The 27,944-nt window shown below is 41.2% G+C and overlaps 2 protein-coding genes across 2 annotated transcripts in view; both read left to right on the forward strand.

Annotated features, from left to right (window-relative positions):
* The first annotated feature begins 7,572 nt into the window (after positions 1-7,572).
* LOC134463478 (uncharacterized) overlaps positions 7,573-27,944 on the forward strand; it is a 28,059-nt gene continuing 7,687 nt past the window's right edge. Inside the window, exons 1-12 of the mRNA XM_063216674.1 lie at positions 7,573-7,694; positions 7,789-7,850; positions 11,103-11,216; positions 11,829-12,048; positions 12,154-12,326; positions 12,414-14,237; positions 14,371-14,588; positions 15,040-15,103; positions 21,098-21,193; positions 21,300-21,468; positions 25,544-25,839; positions 26,027-26,244. Coding sequence (XP_063072744.1) covers positions 12,027-12,048; positions 12,154-12,326; positions 12,414-14,237; positions 14,371-14,588; positions 15,040-15,103; positions 21,098-21,193; positions 21,300-21,468; positions 25,544-25,839; positions 26,027-26,244 — 3,080 coding nt within the window. The 5' untranslated portion in view covers positions 7,573-7,694; positions 7,789-7,850; positions 11,103-11,216; positions 11,829-12,026. The remainder of the gene's footprint in view (positions 7,695-7,788; positions 7,851-11,102; positions 11,217-11,828; positions 12,049-12,153; positions 12,327-12,413; positions 14,238-14,370; positions 14,589-15,039; positions 15,104-21,097; positions 21,194-21,299; positions 21,469-25,543; positions 25,840-26,026; positions 26,245-27,944) is intronic.
* LOC134462686 (E3 ubiquitin-protein ligase TRIM47-like) lies at positions 17,372-20,319 on the forward strand. The gene is made up of 2 exons (XM_063215830.1): positions 17,372-17,453; positions 19,638-20,319. Exon 2 carries the CDS (start codon positions 19,693-19,695, stop codon positions 20,305-20,307), a length of 615 nt encoding a protein of 204 aa, XP_063071900.1. The 5' UTR covers positions 17,372-17,453; positions 19,638-19,692; the 3' UTR covers positions 20,308-20,319.

A 27,944-nucleotide genomic window follows, 5' to 3' on the forward strand; every position in this document is an offset into this window, starting at 1 on the left:
ACAGAGAAGAGAACCATGTTTGTTTTGTGTCATGCTCACACTGTGATGGAAGAATTCAGTAGTTGGTCTTACAGCGAGCAATAAAATAAAAATGAAGGTGCATGGTATGGAGAAGATGATCCTGCATATTTGGCTTGCACGCGAGCGAGGTAGACTACTAGCCCCGTACGACTTTGTTGCGAGCGTCGATGTTGCAAAAGTCAGGTGAGCGAGAACTTGTTGTCACGATGTGGGTGTAATTAAATACAGCGCATTTGCAGTCGGCCACAAATATGAACGAGACGATGAGCTCGCACGGTTTGCTCTACTAAGGGGTCTTACACAACAAGGCGGTAAAGCGTCGCGGAACGGCCGCGTTTTTTACCGGCGTCTGTGAAAATACATTGAAACCTATCTGTCCTTACACACCAACCAGCGGTAGTCGGGCGTCAGCGGCGCGGGAGCCGGCTCCGCGCCGCGCTGCATTTGGAAAATAGAACTCCAGCGTATTTTTCACGCCGGCAACCGGCGGTGTCTCATTCAAATGAATGGCAAAGTAGCATGCTAGCTTTAGCTGTGGGGAGGGTTTTGAACAGGACTGGCCGCGCACGCCGACGCTGTCAGTGTGCAAGGCAGAGAAAAGCACGCCGGACAAAACTAAGCAGAAAGACCGCGTCCGTCCTGCGACCGTTCCGTTCCGCCTTGGTATGTTTTGGCCTTAACACATCACGTGTGAGGAGTGGGGGGACAGGCAGTGAGGAGGAGCTGAAGTGGGGACCTGCGCAAACTTGTGTAGAGGTGTGAGACAAGACCCATATACACACGTGAGTGAGTTGTTGACCAACCAGTTCATGGGCGCGTGACCTCGGAGGCAGTCCGCCGACGAGCGTTGAAGGGGATAAGCAACTGCAGAGGTTGCAAGATCTGACTGCAGCCGCATTCATCCCGCGATAGTTTTACACCATGTGACATGTCACCTCGTCAACGCAACGTCGACGAAAATTCGAAGTTTGACAGGAAATCTAACCGTCATGCAGCATTTTCCATCCAGGGTGCATTGCTGTCTAAATGCGCATGCATGCGTTAACACATCTCGATCGCACCTACTGTGTGTTGTCAAAACAGAAGACGGGTGGGGTATTTTGACATTGTCAAAAACGGGCCAATGGGCGGCGTCCTTGATCGAATGATATCAGGACAGTGCTGCAGATCCTTTTGGTTTCGTTTTCAACGAAGCCTAGCCTCACAAACCGTGGCTAGTCTGCCCAGAATTACGTAGGCGAACGACTGATAGATCAGCGACGTGACAGTGAGTAGTCTTAACAATTTTCTCAAACGTTGTGCTTAACTTTCTGAATTGTTTTATGGTGCAACAACGATGTTCTGTTGTCACACTATCTAGCACAATAATGCGAACGGTAAGACATGACTCGGAGCCAGATTTCCTCTATGATTCAGCGACTAAGCAGGCTCACTTAGGGTCAGTTCAGAGTCCATGCGAACTGTAGTGATTATTTTTTTCTCTGGGTTTGTGGCCTTGTCACTTCGCCTAGTTACTTACACTAAAGTGATTTTCCTTCACTGGTTATTGCATTTACCGACGTCACGTGTAGCATGATCTTTTGGGCATGTGAACCACTGGTGCTTCCAAAATCCTTTGGACTTCCTCCAGTAGGCAGATGAACAATGGGCACAATGCAATATTGTTTAAATCTTACAGTAATACACACCCATTTCTTCATCATGACACAATGTGCTCCTAATGTTCATCTTTTTCACAGGGTGGACGAGAGTGAAAATGGATGACCAAGAAGAAGCCATGGATTATCAGCCAGCTGGAAACAATGTAAGTATTAGAGCGTTTCAAGAAAATGAAAATGAAATTGAGTAGCCCAAGTAAGTACACTACGTAGGCCTACACAGCTCTTGCCTCACATCCATGATAAACGTGTAATCAAATTAAGAAAATGGTTGTTCCACTAGCTAAAGGAACCTCCAGGGGCATGTCATGTGCCAGTTTTTTTATGTGTGAAAGTTTGCCACATGACCTCACTTTGTCTGTTGTTAGAACACCAAACAAAGGTTGAACAAATTCCGGTAATATTTTTTGCTACGAGGTGCTCATTAAGCCATATAACTCGCTCAATCAGGAATGTGTGATTAGTTTATTGCAAGGAGAGGACACAGGGCATTTGCCTGTGTGAAGGGCAACTAGGGCATGGTGTAGTTTCAGCCTTTATCTTTGACTATAGCCTGTTTTTGCTGTGCCATTGCTTCGATAAGCGTCTGCAATGTCACAAGATTAATGTCCATTCAGTTATGCATTCATTTTTAACAAGACCTTGCATTGATGATGGTAGTCTGACCACTACACAAAGCCTTCTCAGTAGTGCATCACACACAATGTTCAAGGATAAGATTACAAAGCAAATACTCATGGCAGTTACTTATACATCACAATAGCTCACACTTTTATCCAAAGTAGCAGGGGGGTATACAAAGTACTAAGAACATGCTTAAGTGATGAACCAGACTTAGTTAACCTAACGGAGGTGGTCAATCTGCTAAAAAGATACCTGCAGACTACCCTCGCAGTGACGCAACACCTTCAGCTCTGCTACACTTGCTTAGAAAAAGAGGTTGTTCAGGTACAATCTGAGTTCCCCCTGGCAGGGGAACTCCACCCACTTTGTTGGGAACCAATAAACTTCCGGCATCTCCAACGATCCTGGGTAGAGCCGTGTTCAAAGCAGTGACGTGGTTTAAGCAGAGACGTTCTATTGGAACTAAGAAAATGTTTGGTTCAAACTTTGACTCAGTCTTTTCTGCCCTGGACCAGTATCAAACCAAGGGAGGTGGGTCAACCATGCCTTTTAAGAACGCTAGTTGTTATGCTCTTGGTCAGACCAACTCTCGAGGAGATTTGTCATTATAATCAGGCTACCTGCAGACATCATTTAGTTAAGAAAATGAGGGCTCCAGGCTCTTCTATTAGAATCTAATAATTAGATTGCAGTCTACTACTGCAATTAGATTGGTCTACTACTTAACCAGCTTCTCAGGGCACTGGTTACAGTACATAGACCAAAGTGGTGTTAGGTGCCTTGCTCAAGAGCACTTCAGTTATGATTGGAGGTGTAGGTAGAGGTTGGGGGGATATAAACTTCCAACCCTGTGATCCAAAGACCAATTCCTACGTCTTCATGTGTTTAACATAGTTTGCTGTTGGTCAAAGATCTTGCAGGGTAAATTCTTCCCATGTAAGACGTTGCGATAAAATTAACATTGGGATAAATGACATATATGTATGTCAGAATTAAGATCACATGATTTATCAATGATAAAAATGTAAATGGCCCTTTAGCCCTCCTAGGGTTGTGTGAATTTGTGGGTACAGTATATAGGTATTGAATTTGAACATGTTACAGATCCATCACTATGACTGACTGACCAACTTCTCTTTCCTAAAAGGGGATTCCAGACCAGTTTCAGACTCCAGCAGTAGGACCTCAGCAAGAGGACACACCTCAAGATATGCCCCAGCCTATGGGGCAAGATGGAATGGTAAGGAAAAGATAAATGGTTTGCACATGGACATACATCTTGATTATTTTTTTAAATCATGAAACTATAGCTGACAAGGAGCTTTGTCTGGCCATAGATAGAGTAGTGTGGGGTCATGTACAATGCGGTGTAAAAAAGAAAAGTGGAGTGGGAGTCAGATATATTACGGTTACCACTCAAATTCATCTTCAAGGTTGAAACGTCTTGAGGTATTTTGGACATATAATTAAGTTTCAGTCATAACAACAAATTGGCAACCGTTGCTATGCAAATAGGTTACTATGCAAATACATGGTCATATCTGTATACTATACAATCCAAGCTTTCTTATGATATACAGGGCCGCTGACAGCCTTGACTGGGCCCGGGACAAAGACATCTGAAAGGGCCCCAAATTCAATATATACAATGTAATGAGGATCCAATTCTGGGCCCCCTCTCTCCCTGGGCCCGGGATAAGACATCCCTTTGTCCCCCCCCCCTGTCGGCTTCCCTGATGATATATAACAAGCTATGATAACCAACTGCAGAATGTCTCAAAAAGGCCTTGCCTCTTGACTATACAAGACATTAGCACACAAAAAAACAGCAACAAAAAAGTGGCATGCCTGATACAAGACTGAAAATCACCCCCTAACAATGGGATAACATAGTGAAAGGATACATTTTCAGATTCCTGATACTCGAGACAGTATTTTAGAGTTTAAAATAGGTCTCTCTGATGCTCCCTGATGCCACAGTATGAAAAGACAAGAGATGATATCGGCGAAAATGGAAAAAAATGTGTCTGAGTAAATGTTTGAAGAGCTGCAGGGAGGGCTATACTTAACCAAAATGTTCTCGAAAGGTGTCGGATGAAAGCTCAGAGTCTCCCCTTCGCAACGATACCACACATAACAAAATTAACCATCCCTATATGTCTTAAACAAGGGCCAGTAGAAAGACAGGCACCCATCTTAAAAACCTTTATTTTTGATGGGGGGAGTGTTACGGCTGATAACCCTAACTTGGCTGTACTTCCAGAAGGGTTATCATACAAAAATGTTAACTTCTGACATGTATCTTTTCAAAAAATATCAGCAACCTTTGCCCCTCTGAGTGGTACCGACATCTCACCTGGCCCGTGGACTAAATGGCCCTCTAGCCCTCCTAGGGTTGTGTGAATTTGTGGGTACAGTATATAGCCCCCATACTCAAATAGCAGCTCGCGAGCCATTTGTGGCTCGCGGGGCATCTATTTTTGGCTCTCGAATAATTTTGAAAAATTTAAAAAAAAATTTTTTTAAAAAAAATTGTTTTTTTTTTTTTTTGGTCCGATCGCGCTGTCGGCTCTTATTTTGAAATCGCGCCACAGACGCAATGAAGAAGCGTGCCGTTCCCCGCCCCCTCAGGCAGTTTCTCCCTCTTTGTGTCAGTCACTGCAGGCTCCGGACAGAAGCACCTACGACGCTGGCATTAGAGGTTGTGAGGTAGACTACAAGGGAAGGACTGTATCAGAGCCTGTAAATAAATTATTCACAAAGTTCTCTATGTATCGTTTTTGAAAGTAATGGTCCACATTTGATTGCAAACAGTGTGTTAGGACTTCGAATTGGTTTAGCAGTAGCTGTAGCTAGTTGCTAACACAAATGAAGGCAAACTGTGTTTGAACTCTGCTGGCAGCTAACTATTGGTAGCCTATTAAAAACGAATTGCTTAATAAACTTTTCACACTTTTAAACAGTCCCCAAATAGTTCGTTTGGAATGCAAAGACCCTCATAAGACTGCAAACAAAGTTATGAGCAACTTGACAATTTATTATTGGCTTTTGCATTTAGAATTAACATGGCATCAAAAAATGTGCCATTTTCTTGTTGACAAAACCTGGTGTTCTCCTATCTATGTGTCCTCTTTGTTGGGTCCATTATTGCCTCTGATTCTCATTATGCATGTGAGAGCTGCATAAACAAAGTCATAGCAACATGTGTTTGAAAAGTGTTATCTTCAGGCTTATTGGTTTTCTCTCTAAGAAATAAATCTTTATGAACGTAGTCTGCAAATATAGGCTAACAGATAATCTTATGTCATTTAAAAAAAATACTGAAGGGTGGGTGGCAATGAGAGCAAGGCAGGCACCTCACCCCACAATGCAGGCCCTTTATGAGAGAAATGTTCTCCCATCTTGTCACTAGAAACTAAATATCTGCTGTGGGTGTGAGTGCGTGTGTATTGTGTTTACAAAGGACTTATCATGTTTTATTTTATTTTATTTATTTATTTTTTGGGGGGGGTGGGGGGGGGTGGGTCGTGTCGGCCCGGCCCGGCCCGGCCCTTTATTGGGAGGAATTTTGAAAAATTGGCCCTCGGGGACTTTTAATTGAGTACCCCTGGTATGTAGGTAATGAATTTGAACATGTTACAGATTCATCACTATAATTTACCAACCAAATTCTCTTTTTCCTAAAAGGGTCATCCAAACCAGTTTCAGACTTCAGCAGAAGGACCTCCGCATGATGCATACAGAGCTCCAGATACACAGCAATCTATGGGACAGGATAAAATGGTAAGGAGAAGAACAAATATTTGCACATTAACATACATTTCGATTCAGACTCCAGCAGTAGGACCTCAGCAAGAGGACACACCTCAAGATATGCCCCAGCCTATGGGGCAAGATGGAATGGTAAGGAAAAGATAAATGGTTTGCACATGGACATACATCTTGATTATTTTTTTAAATCATGAAACTATAGCTGACAAGGAGCTACTGTATGTCTGGCCAATCTCAATGCAAATGTGTGCATGTACAAAGTATTTATTGTGTCACACCCAGTAAGGCACAAAAACCAAGCTATTGTATTATAGTAAGTCCTCTGGACATGTGGAAAAGACGCTGCATAAGAGCTAACTGCACAAAGAGGGCAGTGCTTTATATTATGTAACAATAATTTGAAATCACATTCAGGAAGTTATCACCACTTACTCCTACCATTATCTCATAACTAACTCCTGCCTCTCTCCCACTGAAACAGGATGTGGACATGTATAAAGATGTGGCCAATGTGTCTGTTTCCGGAGAATATAAGTCGGTCCAGGTTGGTCTGGATTTTCTATTATATTCTATTCTATTCTATTTCTAATTGAATGCTTCCTTTAATCAAACAGAAACAATGTCAAGTCAAGTCAGCTTTTATTGTCACTTTCTTCATATGCACAAGTCATACAAGGAAAATTAAATTACGTTTTCTCTCTATACCATGCCAAGACATAGACATACACAGGACTGACATTTTACAGACTGACATAAAGTGCAAAACAGGACATGTAACAGTGATGAACAGGTAACAATAAGTGATTAATAATAAGTACAGTACAAATGAACATTTAACATTGAACATGAACATTTAACATGTAACATGTAGCCAGAAAGATAAGATAAATATAGAATGTAGATATTACAAAAATAAGACAATAATAACAGTGAAAGTAGTAATAGTAACAGTGATAATAATAATAGTTATATAAAAAAGCAGTAGATTGGAGCAGCAGCATTGTAATCAGCATGTTGTATTGTCTTATTGTTCAAGTGAGTTAGTGCAGGAATGTGCAAAGTCACATATTTCGAAGGGAAAAAGTAATGTGGTTCTTTCTTCAGGGGAGGGGGGGCAACAACAGTTCTTGTTAGTGGAGGACTGAGGTGGCGCAGTCTCATGGTGCAGTACCGTAGGTGTTGTGTGTGTGTGCGCGTGCGTCCGTGTGTGTGTGTTCTTGTGGGGTAGTGCAGATCCAGTCCAATAGTAGAATACAAAAAGTCAAAATTGTGCTGTTCTACACACAGTGCAGTCCAGCATAGTTCATTGTAGTTCAGTGGTCAAGTAGCAACATTTTAGCAGCATAGTTGGAGGCGTAAGTCTCATAGTGCAAGCAGTTCTTGGTAGTGGAGATCTGAGAGTGCAGGTAAGGTGCAGTCACATGGAACAGTTCCCTAGGGTGTGTGTGTGTGTGTGTAAGAGAGGTGTGCTGGTTTGTAAATATTGTGTTCTCGTATATCTGTTTTGTTTTACCTTTCCCTCAGGGCATGGGAGTGGCAGCCATTACCACACAACCCACCCCTGGTGGCCCATCATCTGTATACACATCTCAACAGCAAAGTGCTGGAATCAAAACCTGGGTAAGCACAAAATCAAGTCACCGTGTTCTTTCCAAACCGTTTTAGTTTTAGAATCATTTCGTGACCTATTCTGTATCTTTACACTCAACCACAGCCATTGCATGCCGTGAGACACCTATACTGGGTGAACAAAATAACCAAATTCAATCCACTGAGGTACGTTAACCATAGTTGTTTTCTTTGTCTTAAAAAATGCTTTGGATGTCTTTAACTTGTGAGTCTCAATTAGATACATTACAATTAGAGCGCCCAGATGAATATTGTTTTTAGTTCAGCGACCTGATGTTGATCAAACTATATCAAGTAGTATTTGAATGGGGAAAAAACAATTGAGCAGACTGGAGTAAGATCTAGGGAAGCTGTTACTGGTGGTGGTTTTTAGTAGTTTATTTCCAGAATCATGCTGCCCATTCACAAATGTTACCTTTTCCACAAATACTTACCACCAGCATCAAATGCTATTCATTATGACTGTCAGTGACGTGCAGTGAAGGGTATGGTAGGGTAGGCAGTAAATATAGAATATATATATATATATTTTAACGGTGGGTTCGGTCCTCCCCCAGAAAAAAATGTATTTCTTAGATGCAATTTCCTGCATTTTAACCAAATCTGGAGAGTCACTATCAGCTAAAAACTTTTACAAAAGACTAAAAACTTTGAACAAATAGTCCCCTTTCATGCAGATCTGAAATGTAACGTGTGTGTGTGTGTGTGCGTGTGCGTGTGCGTGTGCGTGTGCGTGTGCGTGTGTGTGTGTGTGTGTGTGTGTGTGTGTGTGTGAGAGAGAGAGGGGCCTTATGCCACAAGGTATGGCTTGGATAGGCAAATAGGCCTATTCACATAAACATGCTGATATGGTCTTTAATGTGCAACAAATTAGTATGTTTCTCTAAATACTGTAAATATAAAGTAGGCTATAAGATGCCATCAGTGCTTAACCACCACAGCTCTAATAACTAAATAAGTAAATAGGCTACACTATTTAGATATTTGGACATTGTCAGTAGACCTAAATCTGAAACAATAAGTGAAAACATAATTTCAATTTCTTGAAAAGGCCAGCTATTATTTGTTTTGCCAAATTGCCAAATTAGCTCCAGGACCCATACTTTGTACACCTTTAAGGACCTGTAGGCCTACATTTTACAATAATAATTTAGAAAGCTACAACATCACAACATTTTGGGGGAAAAGCTTTAACTTTTGGCTTTAGCAGTTGATTTTGTTGCTCTTCTGTTTATTCTGTTGCAAATGCCAGGGTGTTTCACATGGATGGAGGGTGGCACAGTGTAGCCTACTTTTGAAGATAAAATGTCTAGTTCACCAACTGTGAATCACACCATAGCATGTGAGGGGAAAACGATTTACATTTAGCAATAAACCAACCTAGGTAACAGCTCCTGCTTCACTGCCGCGTTTTGTGCTGCTAATCAAACACTCACAGACAAGAAGGAAAGTAGGCAAGGGGGCGGGTTGCTTGCAAACATGACCCGTGCATTCAGACAGTATCGAGTAAACCAACGAAACCACTTCTGAGACTCATTCTTGTGCGTGATAGTATTCTCAAACACTTCAGCTACGGTTGTGCAAGGTGTTTCAAATTAAGTCAATTTGTGAGTGCGGAAGCACTCCGAGAAACCATCCCCAGTCAATCGTCCTGTTCCACGTTGATCTCGCACACCGCGCACTTCAAAAGAACGCAGCTGCACTTGCTAACAGGCTCCACACAACTCACGCATCGCGTAGTCATCATCATAATAAATTAGGGAAATGAAGTCATGTCGTACGCTCAAAAAACAATCTCGCGTCCATAATAACACACACACGGTCTATTCATGTCCACCACCGCACAACCAATCTTCAATGTCAACACCCTGACAAACAAGTGACAACAAAAGGCACCACGAAAAAACTTGAGCATGTTCATGTTAAAAGGCTACCCACAGCATAATAATTAGATGAATCTTACCTTAAAGCAGAATCACAAGTAGGCTGTGTTTTTCATGCAAGCTAGTTCCATTAAAAGCCTGGGGTGGTTGACATGATGAAGACATTTTGTCCCAGTGTATTCAAACTACTTGAAGCTGCTACCCATCTGATGTTGAATATTTCCACAATGCAGCGATTGCAAACGGCTCAGCTGTCTGTCACTTGAACCGTCTTTCTTGCTACTTCTCGGCATTTTTTTAAAATAATAAAGACAAAAAGCCAAAGACTGCCATGTTTTCTTTCCGATACGGCTAGAGATTTGAACAAGCCTTGCCTTGCTAGTTGTTGCTATCATAGCTGCCTGTAGGCAGAAATTGGCTACTACCTGAATTGTAACAATTTTTCATTTTGGGCGCTGTGATTGGCTCACATACTCCCGCCACAGTCTAAAGGCTCTGCTTTTAGTCCCATTGACAAGCTATGTGACAACTTAATACGCATGCGCAAACTTCTACATTGACAGCACTGAAGGCAGGCTAGGCAGAGGAAAAGCGAGCCTTACCGGGCTGCCTGGCTGGCATTCGAAAGCTTCACAGGCTACCAGCAGCCTGTCTCTGCTACCAGCCGGGACTGCGCGTTGCCACGGCAACCTGCCCAAGCCTGAGCGCTTTGCTTCGTGCGATTACTTAGGTTTTTGATCGTTGTCCTGCGTATACTGTACTTTAAACAGCTCATAATTTATGCTGAATCAATGTTATTGTTGTGTATGTGAACTCTGAAGAATATTTTTTAAAACACGTGTTAGTTTTTATTTTTAAGACATTTATCCCAGGGTAGGCACTGCCTACCCTGCCTACCCTGACCGCACGTCTCTGATGACTGTTAAAATTAGCATTTTTCATCCATAAAAAGGAGAATCTTCTCCATGGTCCACAATTTTGAATTTCTAGAAATAGACATTTTTAGCTGCAAAATGTACTATACCTTGGTCATACTAGTAAATATTAGTTTATTATTTAGTAAATGTGAATGTGAATGCAAATGGAAAAAAAAACTTTTGGCAATACACAGTTTCAATGAGCAGCATAGTTGTAATTCCTACTCTGGCCACCATTAGACACAGTTCACCTTTAAATTCAAATTCCACAAACTATAGGCAGAATGTGGTTACCCTCTTCCATGCTTCAACAAGAGACCTGGCTTGGCATTGTTTCAAGGATTGTACCCAATACTCTGTATCCAAAATAACTTGTCACGTTTGATTAAAATGTATGCTAACTAAGTGTACTGTACAGTTATGTAAAGACCTTAACAATCTCACTTACTGTTTCACTTCAAGAGCAGGAAACAAGGTGGACTGGAACACTTACTGGAAAACTTACTAACACTGATTTTCAAACTTGTACCTGATGTTGCTCCTGCTATGTATCATGCCATGATTGAGTCTTTAAATATATGGGGTAATATGTATTACAGCTGTCAACTGCAGTAAGTAATTCTGATGTACCTGCTGCCAGACAAGAGGAGAGTGTCTCAACTATATCACGGAAGCACACAACTCTGCCTCCCCAGGTTGAACAGGATGAAAAGGTTAGAAAAACGTAATGCTTCTAGACTGTTCACTGGACATACTGTGTGTTTATTGCATTGCGAAAATGACCATTACCTACAGATTACAGTGAACCTGTCTTACATGGCAGGAAGTGTGTTTTGACCCTATTTGTTTTCATTTAGTGTTAACATGTTCATGCAATGGACATTCACATATTGGTTGTCAATTTTTCTTCTGATATACAGTGTTAAAAATCCGAAGTTACAATCCGCAAAATGAATTTAGAGTGTTGAACGAAGAGAAGACACCGGAGCAGCTCAGATGGGATGCTTTTTCTTTTTAATTCAAGTGCACAACATGTTAGGGACTAACGTGTTGTGCACTTGAATTAAAAAGAAAAAGCATCCCATCTGAGCTGCTCCGGTGTCTTCTCTTCGTTCAAGATTACCTGCCTCCCTCCCGTTGATGCACCAGATGTAAAAACAGAAGCGCGCAGAACCCCTTTTTTTTGTGAATTTAGAGTGTCTTGGGGAATGCTGCTCTTTAAGCAAAATGTGGATGTTATGACATTATAAACACAGTTCTCCTCTAGAATTTTGTTTTTATTATTGCATTATGTGACTGAAAACAATATAATTTTCCCATTGCAGGCATTAAAAACACAGGATTCACCAGATATAGCTAAACTCCATGTACAAGTGGACTGGCCAGATAAGAAACCCCCCTTGAAATGGGGAAAGAACCTGCAGACCTCCCTGCAGACTTTATTCAACACGACAAATGAATACATTCAGCAAAGATATGAAATTAAGAATCTCTGCTTTTTGGATGCCTATTTTTCAGCCAACATGACTGTGAGCCCTTCAGCAGGTGAGTGGACATGCAATTTTGAGTTTCTTAGTTAGAATGTTAAACTTTTGAAATGTAATTGAAAAAAATGTTTTCCAACCATGCTACTGTATGATTCCATTGCAGCCAAACATGCTCTGCTAGAGCTAAAGTCAGCAACATTGAACTTCAAAGGCACTGGAGAGGTGACAGTGCATTTTAAAGAAGCACTCCCAGCACCACATGGCCCTGCCTTTATGGACACACATCAACAAAAGTATACGCAGCAAAAGCCAGACGAGGCACAATCATCACAAGAGGTATGCATGAATAAGAGGACCTTTCAAATTAAAGGGGTATTAATTATGAAAAGCAAACATCTAATTGAAGCATCCTGCTATTGACAGATCCCAATGGCTGTGACGGCGAAATTGGACCTGCGGAAATATGATCCGAAGCATCAAAAAGAACTCCTGAGGAAATTTCCACAATATAGAAGAGACAGTCATACTCTCCAAATAGATGGGTCATTTGAAGATGTAGCACAATTCCACAAGGAACTTAATGAAGCTCTTGGGAAGCCAGTGACAGCCACCAGCAATTTGACTGCCTCCAATGATCTCATGGACACCAGTGCAGCGCCTTTGAGAGTGCCCGTGTTTCAGTACTGGCACTTGAATAATTTACAGAGCAAGGAAATAAAACGCATTGAAAAGAACAATGGCGTGAACATCAAAACTGATGTCTGGATCTCATTTGAAGAGGCTGATGCAACTAACACCCAGGCATGTGTCGCTGCTTCTCAGGAATTTACCGACCTCTTCCAGACACATGCTACAGACATTATCAGTGTTCCTGTGCCAGGTGGCTATGAGTCAGTGAAGAACTTTGTGTCCCTGGATCCCAAACTCACGCTGCAAATGTCTTCTGGGACCTGGAGCTTAATAGGGCCACGTGCTAGTGTCAACACGGTCCAGAAACAATGGAACCCTACTACCAGCCTGGATGAGTCAAACCCGAAGAGATCTGAGGGAAGACCTTTGGATCCATTACCAAACAACAATCTCCCTGCAGGATCTAGATGGGGCGGACCAAAAGACATCGAGATGGACATCAAGGACCCTCTCAAGACCAATGGGTTATGCATTAGTCACATACATTGGGAGCTCATGAAGAAAGCATTTGAGAAGCAAATGAAGGACATCAAGAATAAATTTGCTGTGGACATCCAAGAGACAACTATCCACGGTAATGTAACTGTCCGTGCCAGGTCTACTACAGGCGTTCAGATAGCTTATCTAGAGATGAACGCCCTTAGGGCATTGATGTCCCTCTATCAGAAGGTTGTCATGAGTGTGATGAGCTGCCCTTTGCAAAACAAATCTCACAATCAGGAAGATTGTGTAAAAAAACACCTGGATGACGTCAAGAAACAGCACCCATCTCTAGCAGTCATGGATGAGATATCCTCTGATGGTGCTTGGGAATTGGTTGGCTTGCGAGATCACCTGTGCTTTGCTATAAGTGAGATAGAGGAGAAACTTCATGGATCTGCCTTTGACCCACAACACAAGGAAATGATTGGGTATGAGCAAACAACTGCAAAGTTCATGGGACCATTCACTCTGGGCTCAGAATCAGGAATAGCTGTGGGCTATAAAGATGACAAGTGGGTAAAGGACACAGCATTTGGAGGAGTACATCTAGATGGTTTTGGACAACAAAGAGGAGCAGATTGGGGATATGAAAGCCACGAAAGAGACAGAAGACAACAGGGATGTTCAGTGGATAGTCCAAGTAACAGTTTCTTTGAAGGCAATGGGCAGAAACCAGGAGAAGCCAGAGGAATGGAAAGTGGTGGATACAGAATGTCGGGAGATGGGGAGAAAAGGGGAGGTTCAGGAGAAGCACGACACGATGACCCAAGAGCGCATATTGCAGGGAAAGATGGTGGTGGACCTGCAGAAGAAGAGAACTGCCCCATTTGCATGGATGTGTTCACTGATAAAGAGAAGCTGTCCTGTGGTCATGGCTTTTGTAAAGACTGTCTCAGACAGTCTGTGGAAAGTTTGGGCGCCACCTGCCCAGTTTGCAAAAAGGTGTTTGGAAAAATTGAGGGAGACCAGCCATTTGGAACGATGACTCACCGCATAGACAAATATACTCTTCCAGGCTTTAAACGGTGTAACACCATTGTCATTGACTATAACATTCCCAGTGGCACTCAGTCGGTAAGAAGAGGTGTTCTTTTCTGGCTCTTCCATAATTTGGCTAATTTCACTACCAATTAAATTCCTCAATAAAATATTTCAGAACGCTATTTTCTGTCCAATACTCTAATATTATCTTTTCTTTGTTTTTCAGAGCAGACACCCCAAGCCTGGACGGCCATTCCAGGGTGCACATAGAACGGCTTACTTGCCAGACAACAACGAAGGGAGAGAGGTCCTTGCACTTTTGAAGAGAGCATTTGACCAGAAGTTGATATTTACTGTAGGAACTTCACGTACCAGTGGCCAGGATGACTGTGTCACATGGAATGATGTCCACCACAAAACCTCCACCAGTGGGGGACCACAGAGGTATGACAAAAATTGGTATTAATATGGTCCACACATTTTTTTTCCTTAATCTGTGTAATGAGTCCATTCGGGTGGGCTTGACATGAATGACTGACTTCCAGTGCCTATTGTAATCAACCTACCGGTATTACTGCAGCAGTTTGAATGACAGCTGTTTATTCCAACCACTGGCTTTAACTTTGCCTATGGACTGATCCCAGACTATACATTTCATATCATTGTCTGGGTTTCCAGGCAGGCAAAGGTATACTATGAGAATGTTCTGAATGTAGGCCCTATTTTGCCCTATTTATCATCCTAGTATCACGATACTGCTTTCTTGCACGTCGATACAGTGTCGTAACTGCTTATTGTGATTTCTTGGTGCGATACAATATCGTTACAGCCCTAATAGTAAAAGTAATACCAGTGTCAGTCTCTCCACTAATGCTTATTCTGCTTCTTTTCAAAGCTTTGGCTACCCAGATGATGACTATCTCAACAGAGTGAAAGATGAACTGAAAGCCAAAGGAATTGAATGAAGAAATGACTGACCCACTTACTATGAGTAACAATTTAATTGGCAAATTGCAAGAATGCATTCCTTTGATGGTGCCACGGTTTAATTTGAACTTTTACTGTCTGAAAATTGACACAGGTGTTGAGGCAACTTGCCTATTTGATTAAATAATTTAGTATTGGTTGCAATCAGCATAACTGGTGTTCATGTGTAGTCCGCCCCTTCGGTTCTCGAACTCGTCACCTCCTAATCAGGCAATAGTGCAACAGTTCGGGTATGGGGGGCACAGCACGATACCGCTGAGCTGAAGGACTGGTCTGACAGTGTGTTACCGATACTGTAGCCTATGAGGCTTCGAGAGGGAGGTTGCAAGACAATGTGTTTATTTTGTTGTCTGGTTCCTTGGGTTTTGTTAGATAATGTATGTCTGTATTGCATCAAAATGAAGAAATGTTCAGTTGCCTACATATGTCTGAATGTATACAGCAGATGTCATAAATCCTGAAATCGCTTTACTATCTGGTGTTTTGATTGTGATACAGTACAGGCCAAAAGTGTGGACTCACCTTCTCAATTATGCATTCTTTTTATTTTTGTGGATTTTGATGCAGGGCATCAAAACTGTGCTTGAACACATGGATAATTATGTGCTTACCAAAATATATAATTCTAGCTGCTGTCCAACAGCAATGAAAGCTGTCTATCGACCTGACGTCAACATGGCACAACTGATGGCCCCACACATTTCAATAAGCTTATTTTTGTCTATTTTCAAATAAAAATGCCCAGCCAATCATGTCAATCCTAATTGAACATTAAAGTCCTAATTCTAATTCTAGAACTAGAATTTTGAGACCAAGAATCTAGTTTTAAACACTTGCCAATACAAGCATTTTACAGACTTTTTCTTGATCTGATATTGAGTCATAGCCAGTTACTTGGAGAGGTCAAAACTGTGTTGGAGGGAATCTGTGGCAGGGTTTTTCACTTTTACTTTTACTTTTTGTATCACTGTTTCACTTAGATTGCCAGCTATGCTGACCAAGTGACCCATTATCAGATCAAGAAAATATGCCTTGTATTGCTTGTATCAATTCAAATTGACTCGACTGACTGGGTATTTTTACTTGAAAATACTGAAAAATAAGCTTGTTGAAACATGTGGGGCGCTCAGTTTTGCTGTGTTGACGTCACTGTTTGGCATTTTTTGATAGTTTAATTTTTTATTTTTTTTAATATATTTTCACGTTTTTGTTATGCACATAATTATATGATAAGGTGAGTCCACACTTTTGGCCTGTACTGTATAGGAATGTTTCTATCAGATTCTATTTTATTCTATTCAAGATTCAGTCACAATGTGACAGATGTTAAGAAAAATAAATAAATAAAAGGTGTAACAATCGTTTTGTTGTGGTTGTTGATTTACTTTATTCAACATTTAGGCCTATATGAGCTGAAAAAGAAGTCCATGGCCCAGTGTGATTTGGGATGCTTGAAAAGTTTTAATAAAAAAATAAGTGACTATTGCAAAGGGACATTGCATAGCTGATATTGTAGGGGCTGGTAAGACACTTTTTTTCCCATTGGTGACCTCAGTGTCTACACGCCCCGTCTTTGTGAGGAGTGTTTTAGCCGATGGTTTTCTCCCTGGTGTAATTAATTGACTTCATTTCCTACAATCAGGGCTGGATTAATATGGCCCGGCAAAGGCTGCAGGTCGCTGTGGGCCTCCCTGGAAAGTAAATTTCACGACAAAATTTCATAGACTGTCATAATTGACATAGGAATTAAGGATAACATGTTTGCCAGCTATATGGTGTCATGTATTGGAAGTGCAGGAACATGCATAGTATAACTTTATCTACCTGAATCTATTGTCTTCGACGGAACAGTTGATTATGTGTACTGGGCGGAATTGTACTTTTATGTGCAAAACCCCCCCACTTTTTTGTGAAAAAAGCATGCTCAATAAAGCTTAACAACCATTGTTTCTTCATGGTAATTAGGGAATGTGAGGGGGATGAAAACATTGTGGTTAAATGATCACAAATTTGTTCCAATGCTGAGATGTAGGGGATGTCTCACATTACCCGGTGTCTCACATTACCCCGCTGTGTCTGGGGCCCTGAGTTGCAGCCCAGCAGTCAAGTTACCAAAAACAGGATTGAGAGTGAATGTTTGGGAAATGTGTGTGTGCTCTGCCTTGCCATGGGAAGCGCACATAACCTCATTCCCAAGTGGGTAAAAATGAGCCCAGGCCATAGATCAGCAGTGTCAAAGGCTTTCATGCTTTCGGTTTCATTTCAGGCTGCACGTAGGCTATCAAAAACGCTTAATCAGTGGGTCCAGGAGGACAGAAAAACGTAAGTAGACCGTTTTTAATTTGTACTGTTTATTAATTGACCGTTAAATGGAAATGTGTTTTCCGTAGCCAATGTTTACTGGTGTTGGCCATTTACATCGGGAACTTCTCACACGAACACATGAAGATGTAGGTCTAGTTCTGAAGGTCATGGTGCACCTCAGTGTTCATGTTTCAGTGGGAATGGCATAGGCTATTTTACGCACTGCAGTGTCCGAAGTTAGGCTATAGCCAAAGATTCTGAAATAGTTTTGAATGACAGGCTGATAATAGGCCTAACAATCATTTAACTTGAGGGAGTACTAACGTCTGCGTTTGCCACCCTATTGTTGTAGGCTAATTTATTTAAAGGCTGTCTCATAGATTTCCTATTTCCATGGACAGACTGGGGAGCGGTGAAAATAGGCTTATTAGGCAAGGCTAGGCCTGTGTCCTACAGGAACAGAAACTGAAACGTGCTGAAATTAACGTCAATTAACATTCAAGTCACTTTTTTGATTTTTTTTTGCATATCGCAGAATTATTAGGCTAGTTGTCAGTCACAGCAGAATTGCTTAGGAGAAGTGAACTAGGCCTACAATGTAACAACAAAACGACATTACAAAAATCAACGTCAATGTATCAGGGTTCCCTCAATGGCTCCTGATTCGGAACCATTAGAATTCTGCGCGCCTGTCATTCATGTTTGACATTCCGTTGCAGCGGAGCCCTATCTCTGTCATTTCGTGAAGTATTAAAAAAAAAGAACTTTAATTTTCGTGGTGCATTATTGCCCGTTTTTCGTGGTTGGGCAACGAAACACTGCCTATTAAATTGAATTGCCCCACTGCTGCTATGGTTATCCAAGCGTCTGCAGGGGCGGGGAGCGGGTGCTGACAGAACACTGCTGATATACTCGGGACTCACTAATTCGACGCCCTTTCGGTACTTACGCCTTATGTCATATGACCCTAAACCTAACCCTAACCCTAAACCTAAACCTAACCTTAACCCTACTTAACCCTAAACCTAACCCTAACCTTAACCCTAACCCTAAATTGCTTGTTTGAAATGTTTGATTACCATGTGATGGTACCGAAAGGGCGTCAAACTAGTGGGTCGCTAGGCAGCAGTCGGGCAATTCAAATGAATAGGCAGCGTTTCGTTGCCCAACCACGAAAAACGGGCAATAACGTGAATGCACCACAAAAATTAAAGTTATTTTTTTTGTGAATACTTCACGAAATGAAAGAGATACGGTTGTGCAGCGGCCACATTAAGGGACATGCGTCAAACAAAGTCGATTTTCTCAGTGATAATTTAATTCTGACATGTAGGCTAATTCAAATGTGCGTGAAATGGTAATGTGCACAATCACCTGAGACGGCTTATAGGCTATCATGACAAGTTGACATAAACATTAATGAAAAAAATGTAGGCTATTTGACAAATTGGTGGTAGCCTATCGAGGTGACGATGCCTGAACTCTCGATTATTGTTGGTGACTGAAAAGATACAAAAAAATTATAGGCTATCATGTTGGTAGACTACCAGTGCACTTGTCGTTGATAATCCTGCTGTCAAACTTTGAAGCTGCACTGCATCACTGCATCTTATTTTAATAGTAGGATCATAGGCTAGTAAACTAGCGCCAGTGGACGCCAACATGTTTTGCCTGCGAAACCTCCAATCTCATATTTAGTCTGGTTTATCAGGCTAAGGCTATTAATATTATTTCAGATGATAAATAAAATGGGAACTTGGCAGCTCTGTGAGTGATTTGGGAAGTAGTGAGGGGTGAAAGACTGCAGCTACATTGACTCTGGTAACACTGTAAAAAAATGTGATTAATAAACAATGAATATAGGCCTATGTTTGTGTTTGTAGTAGCCTAGTGGAAACTAAAAAATGTGTAATGGAAGTGACTTTATTCATATCAATTCCATATTTGGAATACAAATTTGTATTTTGTATTTTGGATCAATCACTGTCAGGTTGAGCCATAAAAGAAACTTGCAATTTCTGCTGTCTGCTCCATATGAGTGAAGAACTACTTCAATAGGCCTACTAGGAAGAAGGCTATCTAATTTTGTGGAGAAATGAATAGGGATGTAAATGCAAAGCTGACCCATCTTTTACTATTAAAAGTGTTGTAAAACATCTTATCTAATCTAATGTAAAGTTTTAAAATTCACAATTCCTCCAGGAAACACCATCGTATGAAGATTCTACATCCCTGTTGAATCTGCAAGTCAAGTGAAATGGCTGAGGCAGCACTTCATGATCTTTATCAGTGTCCAGTGTGTCTAGATATACTGAAGGACCCGGTCACTATACCATGTGGACACAGTTATTGTCATAACTGCATAAGTGGCTGCTGGAATCAGACAGCTCAGACAGGTGTGTACAGCTGTCCTCAGTGTAGAGAGACGTTCAGCCCAAGACCTGCTCTGAAGAAAAGTACTGTCTTGGCTGAGCTGATAGCCCAGATGAAGATGGCTGAGGGTGCTTCTGCTGGACTGTCCTATGCTGAACCAGGAGACGTGGAGTGTGATTTCTGTGCAGAGATAAAGCTCAAGGCCGTGAAATCCTGTCTAGTATGTCTAGCATCTTTCTGTGAGACCCATGTCCAACCTCACTACAAAGCACCTGCCTTCAAAAGGCATGACCTCATTGAGGCAACTGTGAACCTCCAAGAGAAGATCTGCCCTAATCATGGCCGTCTACTCGAGATGTTTTGCCGCACAGATCAGGTGTGCATCTGTATGTTGTGTGCTGCAAATGACCACAACGGCCATGACATGGTCTCAACAACTGCAGAAGTTACTGCAAAAAAGGTGATGCAGCTTACATTTAACCCAAAACTTTGGGTTTGAATTCGCAAGTTCACTGTATAGAATGTCTAGATTGTTTGTGGTTGATAAAATATGCCAATGCTTGAGTGTGTGTGTGTGTGTGTGTGTGTGTGTGTGTGTGTGTGTGTGTGTGTGTACACACATCTAACAACATTGTGGAGGTCAGATGTCCCCCACTAAGGTAGTAATCATCTTAACGGTACTTTGTCTATCAGTATTTTTGTTGATAGTTTAGTTTGTGTGTGTTTAGTGTGTGTGTGTTCGTGTTTGTGTGTACACGTGCATACCCATGTCTTATCTATCTCTTAAACATGTGCTATTATAATTTAAAATGTACAGCTGTGCATTACAACTATACTTTTGTGTATATGTACAATAGGGGTGGGCGATATGGCAAAAATGTTGTATCACGATTTTTTAACATGAAATCACGATATCGATTTTTTATCACGATCTTCCATCAAAAAAATAAAAACAACAAAAAACAACTTTCATATACTTGCAATTTGTAATTTGCAGTCAATAAAATGTTAACACACTGATGATACTCTCATAAAGTGTACAAGTGGAATACAATAATGTAAAGAATAAAGTGAAGACAAAAACACAAGTGAGAAAACGTCACTCTGATACTGATAATAAACATCTTCACTGCAAGACGATCTATACGATTTCTCCACTTTGGCAGATTCGAGACGATATTTTACTCAATATCGCGATTCACGATATAATATCGTCATATCGCCCACCCCTAGTGTACAGTGTATAACCTAGTGGCTGTACCCTTCTGTCTGTGATAACGTTTGTACAGACAACACTTGAGAAGGTGAAGAAGAAGACACTGGAGCAAATTCTGGAGAGGCAGAGGAATCTGGTGCATCTGAGACATGATGTAACATCTCATGAGGTGAACCACTGAAAACAAAATATAGCCCATAAAGGGATGCATGTTAATGTCAACTCTAGACCCAAGCCAACTAAATATTACTTGCTGCCCTTATGTTCTCTTACAGGAGTCTACAGACAGGTCTGTGAAACATAGTGTAAAAATCTTCAGTGAGTTACTGAAGTTCATCAGCTCAAAGGGCACCGAGGTGAATGAGATGATTAAAGACCAGCAGGGGGCAGCAGTTAGCCGAGCTGAACCAGTCATCAAGTGTCTGGAACTGGAGATCAAGTCAAGTCAAGTTGGTTTTATTGTCAAATTCTTTACAGGAGATAACTGAGCTGAAGAAACAACAGGATGATCTGGAGCAGCTGTCACGTGAGGAGGATCACGTCAAGTTTCTCCAGGTATAACTTGTTTTGTAGTTAAGGTGTCAACATGTTGGAGATGTTGTATTTGATAAATAATTGAAAAGTCAAAATGGGTGAAACCACCGTGGACTGGTGTGTGTGTCTGTGTGTGGGTCTGTCTGTGTGTGTGTGTGTCTGAGGTGAACCATGGGGAGAAAACGTCAATAAGAGAAGAAAGGGGTGTGTCAGAAAAGAAAAGGAGACATATAAATGAAGAGGTTGTTGGATTCATCTTGTAATAATGTCCCTGGGATCCAACTTCCCAACTGTAGTCTGAGGACAGGCTGCCAATATAACAGAATTTTAGGCCATTACCTTGTACATGATATTGACTTGCCTCAAGCATGTGATGGTATTATCATGCCATCCTAAATCCAGTGTTTATATGCTTGGTATGGATTTGTCCTTCCATTTTATTAATTGACTGTACATTGTCTGGTTAGTAGTGCTGAACGCTATAATTGTTTTTAACATATTTGCCTATGCCTGATTCCACAAGTGTTACACTTGGTCCAATGCTAACATGCTGTAGACAATAAAAAACAAATATGGCACGTTCACATGCCATGTGAAGAAAAAAGTACAAGAAGACTTTTTTGCTATGACAATTAGATTCTATTTTTATTTAATTTGTTGTCTGTGCTCAATTCGCAGAGTTTCAAGACTGTACACCCTACTCTGAAGGTTACACCTAGTAGGGCTGTGAATCCAAGTGTGTCTTTTCATGATCCAAGTAATTCTCTCACTTATTTGGAACAAGAGGTGAATAATCTCTGCCAATACATGGCAAAGATAACAACAAGGTTTAAGGAGATTCTTAATGGTATGTACTCTCAGTTTGTTATAACATTACATTATTTTTTTTTTTTTCAGCAGCATGCTGTGGGTTTCATTTTCATTTAGAACATTGCCTATGACCAGACTCACTATACACTGCTTCAAAAATGAAAGGAACACCAAAACAAAGAAATGCAACTCCAAGTTAATTATTGTGACGCAACAGTCATTGTGAATCCATTTGCCTAATGCCTACTGTTTTGCAAATTAGAAATGAGAAGTGATAACCAAAAAAACAAAAATATTTTGAGCTTTTCTCCCAGTGGTGTCCATAGACCATTACTCTGTTTTCATCCTTTCTTGCTATTTTTTTTTGGCTACATGCACAATTTGACATTTTCACAACACTGTAGGTACTTACGGTGAGGTTGTGTCATCCACTGAAGTTGCTCAGCCTGGTACTCATCCAAGATAGCACATCAATATGTGATGTGGTAAGAAGGTTTGCTGTGTCCACCAGCACATTGCCCAAAGCATGGAGGAGAGCATGTGGGTGTTTCTGCTCAAATGGTCAGACACAGAATTCATGAGGAGAGTGAGGGTACCATCTCTGTATTTACCGCCTCACCTCATGGTACCTACAGGGGTGTGCAACTGTCAAAATGTACATGGGACAAAAAAAGATCAGCCTGAAAAGATGCAAAAAGTGAAGTGTGGTCTGTGGACACCACCTGCAGAATAACTTCAGGCGTCGTTTGGTTATTATCTGTAATTTCTACCCATTACTTGTCAAATTTGCACAACAATCGCCAAAATTGCGTGTTGCTTCCTAACTGGACAAGCTGATATGACAGGAGTATGATTGACATGGAGTTGCATTGCTTTTATTTTTTGCGCAGGGCAGTTTAAGATAAAATGTCAGATGGCTAATTGCTCTTTCAATCTAATCCTCACTGAAGGTTCTTAAAAAACAATCACCATGGGGCAGTCTATTTTATGACCCTCTGTTAGTGCAGGATGTAATCCCTTTTGCAACCTGCCGGGTTATGCAATATAAAGAAAGGCCCAATTTTACTGTATGTCAACACACCAACAAATACATTTAAAAAGGCTACCAAAACTACAGTTATCGTGATTAACATGCTACGTGTATTATTGAAATTATTAGAATAATCATTTATGGACAAACTATATTTGCCACTATGCTTTTTCAAGTGGGTATAGCCCCAAAATGTGTCTGATTACATCATACTTGTATCTTCAACTTAAAGTTAAGGTATTAAGATACAGGGTATTAGTGACACTTCCTAGAGCAAAGTGGAGATAGGTCATATCCACTTACTCACACTCTCATTCTATTCAAAATAGAAAAGGCACTTACACTATATAATAGAAGCTTTATCCAAATGACATTATAATGAAACACATTTAAAAAGCTTCATCGTATCAGAAGAAAAGGGATGTGGGAAACAGTAGTACAGTGTTCAGGGCCGCTGAAAGCTTTTGCTGAGCCCAGGGAAAAGTCATCTGAAATTGCCCCCCATCCAATACATACCCACGTGAAAAACCCATATACTTAAAGTGTACAGTACTTTTTTTGACCGTACTTAGTACAAAGTGTACTATTTTCGGCGATTTAAAGTGCGCTTCATTGCACTATTAGTGCGCTGAAGCACTACTAAAGCAGTACTTCAGCACACTTGCAGCACACTGAGGATGCTAAATTGGCACCGCTTTTGGACAACTTTAAGTGCACTACAAGCATACTTTTGAAAGTTTGCTCCAAACACGCTTTTCATGCATTCGTATGGCATTAATAGTGTGCTTGAGTACACTTCTATAACATTTTATTGTTACTAGAAGTACAATAAAAGTATATTAACTTCATGCTTCTTTGGACTACATTGGAACATTTTAAGTATGTAAAAAGTATATCATATTAAGTATTGTAAATATATAACAGGTATGCTTGAAGTATATTTACAGTACACTCCCAAGTACAACGAATAATATAAATGTAATACTACAATCCATGCTGGTTCTCAGAGCTTGTACATTACACACAGCCACATGTTACAGTATGCATGCCTAGCACGACTGACATTTACAATCATTGCATTGTTACAGAGATTTCAGATACACATTTCACTTTACTTCATTCTTGTTCCACCTTCCTGCAGTTGATCATTTGAATTGATCATGAATGGTGACCCTTGATTCTTTGTTTGAACAACTAGTTCCAACTTACCTCTCACCATGATATCTTGGGAAGTGTGAGTCTATATATACCAGAACATATACGTGACCATCATAATGACGGTGGGAACATGGCCATTTTTTGTGTACCACTTTAAAATGTTAAAACTCCTACAATAAATGCAGAATATAACAATGAGTAATATTTTCATGCAAACCAAAGATATTCCTTAGAGGTAAATGGATTTCTGTTTGAGAAATTTAGCTCCAAGAAGTGCATTGCATGATGGTACATGCATGATGATGCATGATGGGTAAATGCACTTTGTGTAAGCACACTTTGAATATATTTGGATGAAGCACAATCATGGTGCACTTAGAAAAAGTATACTTCCAATATGTTAAAGTGATTTACTTTAAAGCGCACTATAGAAAATCACACTTCGAAGTCACTTGGGTGAAGTATAATCAAAGTGCACTTAAAAAAAGTGCAATTGCAATATGTTATTAAAACATACACTTTTAGTAAGTTCACTATTAGAACACTATTAGTATATTCCTCTAAATACACTTTAGCCAAACATCTTCTAAGTGCACTTTATGTATGGTTCGCAAAGTGTACTTTCTTTGAGAGCAACTTAATTACATCTAATTTTAAGTACACTTTAAATAAGCATATTGTAAACATACTTTTTCTTAGCACAAAAAGTGTGAGTGCGCTTTTAACATACTAAGTAAACTTCAGTCGTGCTTTTATTGTACTAAATTGAACCACTTTTTCACCTGGGTAGAATATAATGAAAACCCAATTTTAGGCACCTTCTCTCCCCCTGCCCGGAACAACTGACCAGTGTGTCCCCCTTGTCAGCTCCCCTGCAGTGTGTATAATGAACAGTGTCTAAGTGAGTGATGGTAGCTAAAACCTGCAGAGTTATGTAACCTGCTGAGGAATTGCTCCACACATACTTTATTTTGATCTATTTTACAGTAGCAGGAAATGATGGAGATGGATCCGCAGAATATGAGGTCTGCCCCATTTGCATGGATGAGTTCACTGATAAAGATAAGCTGTCCTGTGGTCATGCTTTCTGTAAAGACTGTCTCAGACAAGCGGTGGAAAGTTTGGGTGCTAGCTGCCCAGTTTGCAAAAAGGTGTTTGGAAGAATAGAGGGAGACCAGCCATGTGGAACGATGGTTCACCGCATACAGAGGTTTCCTCTTCCAGGCTTTAAACGGTGTGACACCATTGTCATTGACTATAACATTCCCAGTGGCACTCAGTCGGTAAGAAGGGCTTTTTCTGGCTTGTTAATTGGATTAATTTTTCTGAAAAGTTAACTTTTATGCACAAGTAAAATACACTGGAATGTCATTTTATTGTAATATGTAATAATTATGTTATAGTAATATTACATATCTAAGCTTATTATTTCTATAATATTTTTTCTGATAACACTACTATTTTCTGCAGCACAAACACCCCAAGCCTGGACGGCCATTCCAGGGTGCACATAGAACGGCTTACTTGCCAGACAACAAGGAGGGGAGAGAGGTCCTTGCACTTTTGAAGAGAGCATTTGACCAGAGGTTGATATTTACTGTAGGAACTTCACGTACCAATGGCATGGATGATATGGTGACATGGAGTGACATTCACCATAAAACCTGCACCACTGGGGGAAAACAGAGGTAAGGCAAAAACTGGTATTAATATGGAATTGATAATAATATGGTCCACCCAGTCAGTGTAAGACATCAGTTGATTTCATAGATAACAAGTGGATGTAGACAACACAATAATATTACATGTAAATGTTCTTCACGTCCCTTGTAGAGATACATCTTGAAATCTAGATGAACCTTTGTGGCAGAAAATGTGTTCTGACTAGTGGGTCGGTCTAGCCTTGCTCCATTGTCTAAAATCCTTGCTCAGTCATGGATCTAGCTGTCCAGTTACAACGGTTTGTCTACTGTATGCAGCCTTTTTTTCTTAATCTGGATTACGAGTCCATCTGGGTGGGCTTGACATGATGACTGCTGACATACAGTGCCCATTGTAATCGACCTATTACCTACAGCAGCAGTTTGAATGACAGTTGTTTATTCCACCCACTGGCCTCAATTCTACCTGTTTGACTGATCCCAGGCTATACATTTCATAGCATAGTCTGGCTTGCCAGGCAGGCAGAACTATACTATGAGAATGTTCTGAATGTAGGCACTATTTTGCCCTATTTATCATCCTAGTCTCACGATACTGGGTTTTTATTTCCGTTTGAAAAAATGTTCTCCTTTTGCTGCTAGGCTAAGATTGGTCCAGAGTACATTTTTACCCATCTTAGATTATTACACACACATACACACACACACACACACACACACACACACACACACACACACACACACACACAGACGCACACCGCACTTTCTACCTGCACTAAACACAAACACACACACACACACACACACACACACACACACACACACACACACACACACACACACACACACACACACACACACACACACACACACACACACAGTCACTGCTGCTGGTGTACTTGATAGACCTCTTTTTAATATTTATTTTTCTTCAAATGCTACTATTACTATGTCACAGGGGTGATTTTGACAGTCAGGCCAGAACTGCAAAACTTTAGAATCGGTTCCCAGGGGAGCCCTTTTTAGGATGCACCGTGACATGTAAACACACGGCCCATCCGTTTACTATGAATGAATTGGGCGTAATGATTACGTTAATTGCTACAGGTGGACAGCGGTTGCCTTGGGGAAATGTGATTGGTAAACGGGGAGGGGAAAATGTGTTTTATACGGAACGTTTAAGACTGATGGGAAGAGAGGCCGGGAGAGCAACGCTGGAAGACTGCCGGGCGAGAGGGCGAGCCATGGAGGAGCGACCGCTGTAGCCAGGAGCCGGCTGATGGAAGGGGTTCTGTCGCGACCGGTATCCGGGTGGGGCCAGGCATGGATGAGACGGCACCGGTGCATCGCACGGACGGAATGAGCTCCGAGGAAGCGCGACGGCATATTGCCATGATCGATGGTCGCTGAATGGAGAACCCAGGGGGTGATGGACTACCCCACGAAGCTAAGTGCTGGTGCCTGGCCGCCACGGCCTTCCAGAAGTGAAGCCTCCCTCCCAGACGCGTAGCCGCTCCTGGCTCTCACCTCTGTCTCTCTCTCTCTCTCTCTCTCTCTCTCTCTCTCTCTCTCTCTCTCTCTCTCTCTCTCTCTCTCGCCCTGACTCGCTCTTTCTTCCTATCTCTCTCTCTCTCTCGGCCCAAGAGACTACTTGCTGCACTACCAGCGATTGCTAGCTGCACTACCAGAGACTCCTGCTACTGTGACCACGGCTGCGTCGGTTGCTC

The sequence above is a fragment of the Engraulis encrasicolus genome, chromosome 14, assembly GCF_034702125.1.
Source record: "Engraulis encrasicolus isolate BLACKSEA-1 chromosome 14, IST_EnEncr_1.0, whole genome shotgun sequence".
Taxonomy (NCBI): Eukaryota; Metazoa; Chordata; class Actinopteri; order Clupeiformes; family Engraulidae; genus Engraulis; species Engraulis encrasicolus.

What these genes read in the sequence shown, in the direction of transcription:
- LOC134462686 (XM_063215830.1), top strand. Translation starts at nt 19,693, where the DNA reads ATGGCTGAGGCAGCACTTCATGATCTTTATCAGTGTCCAGTGTGTCTA.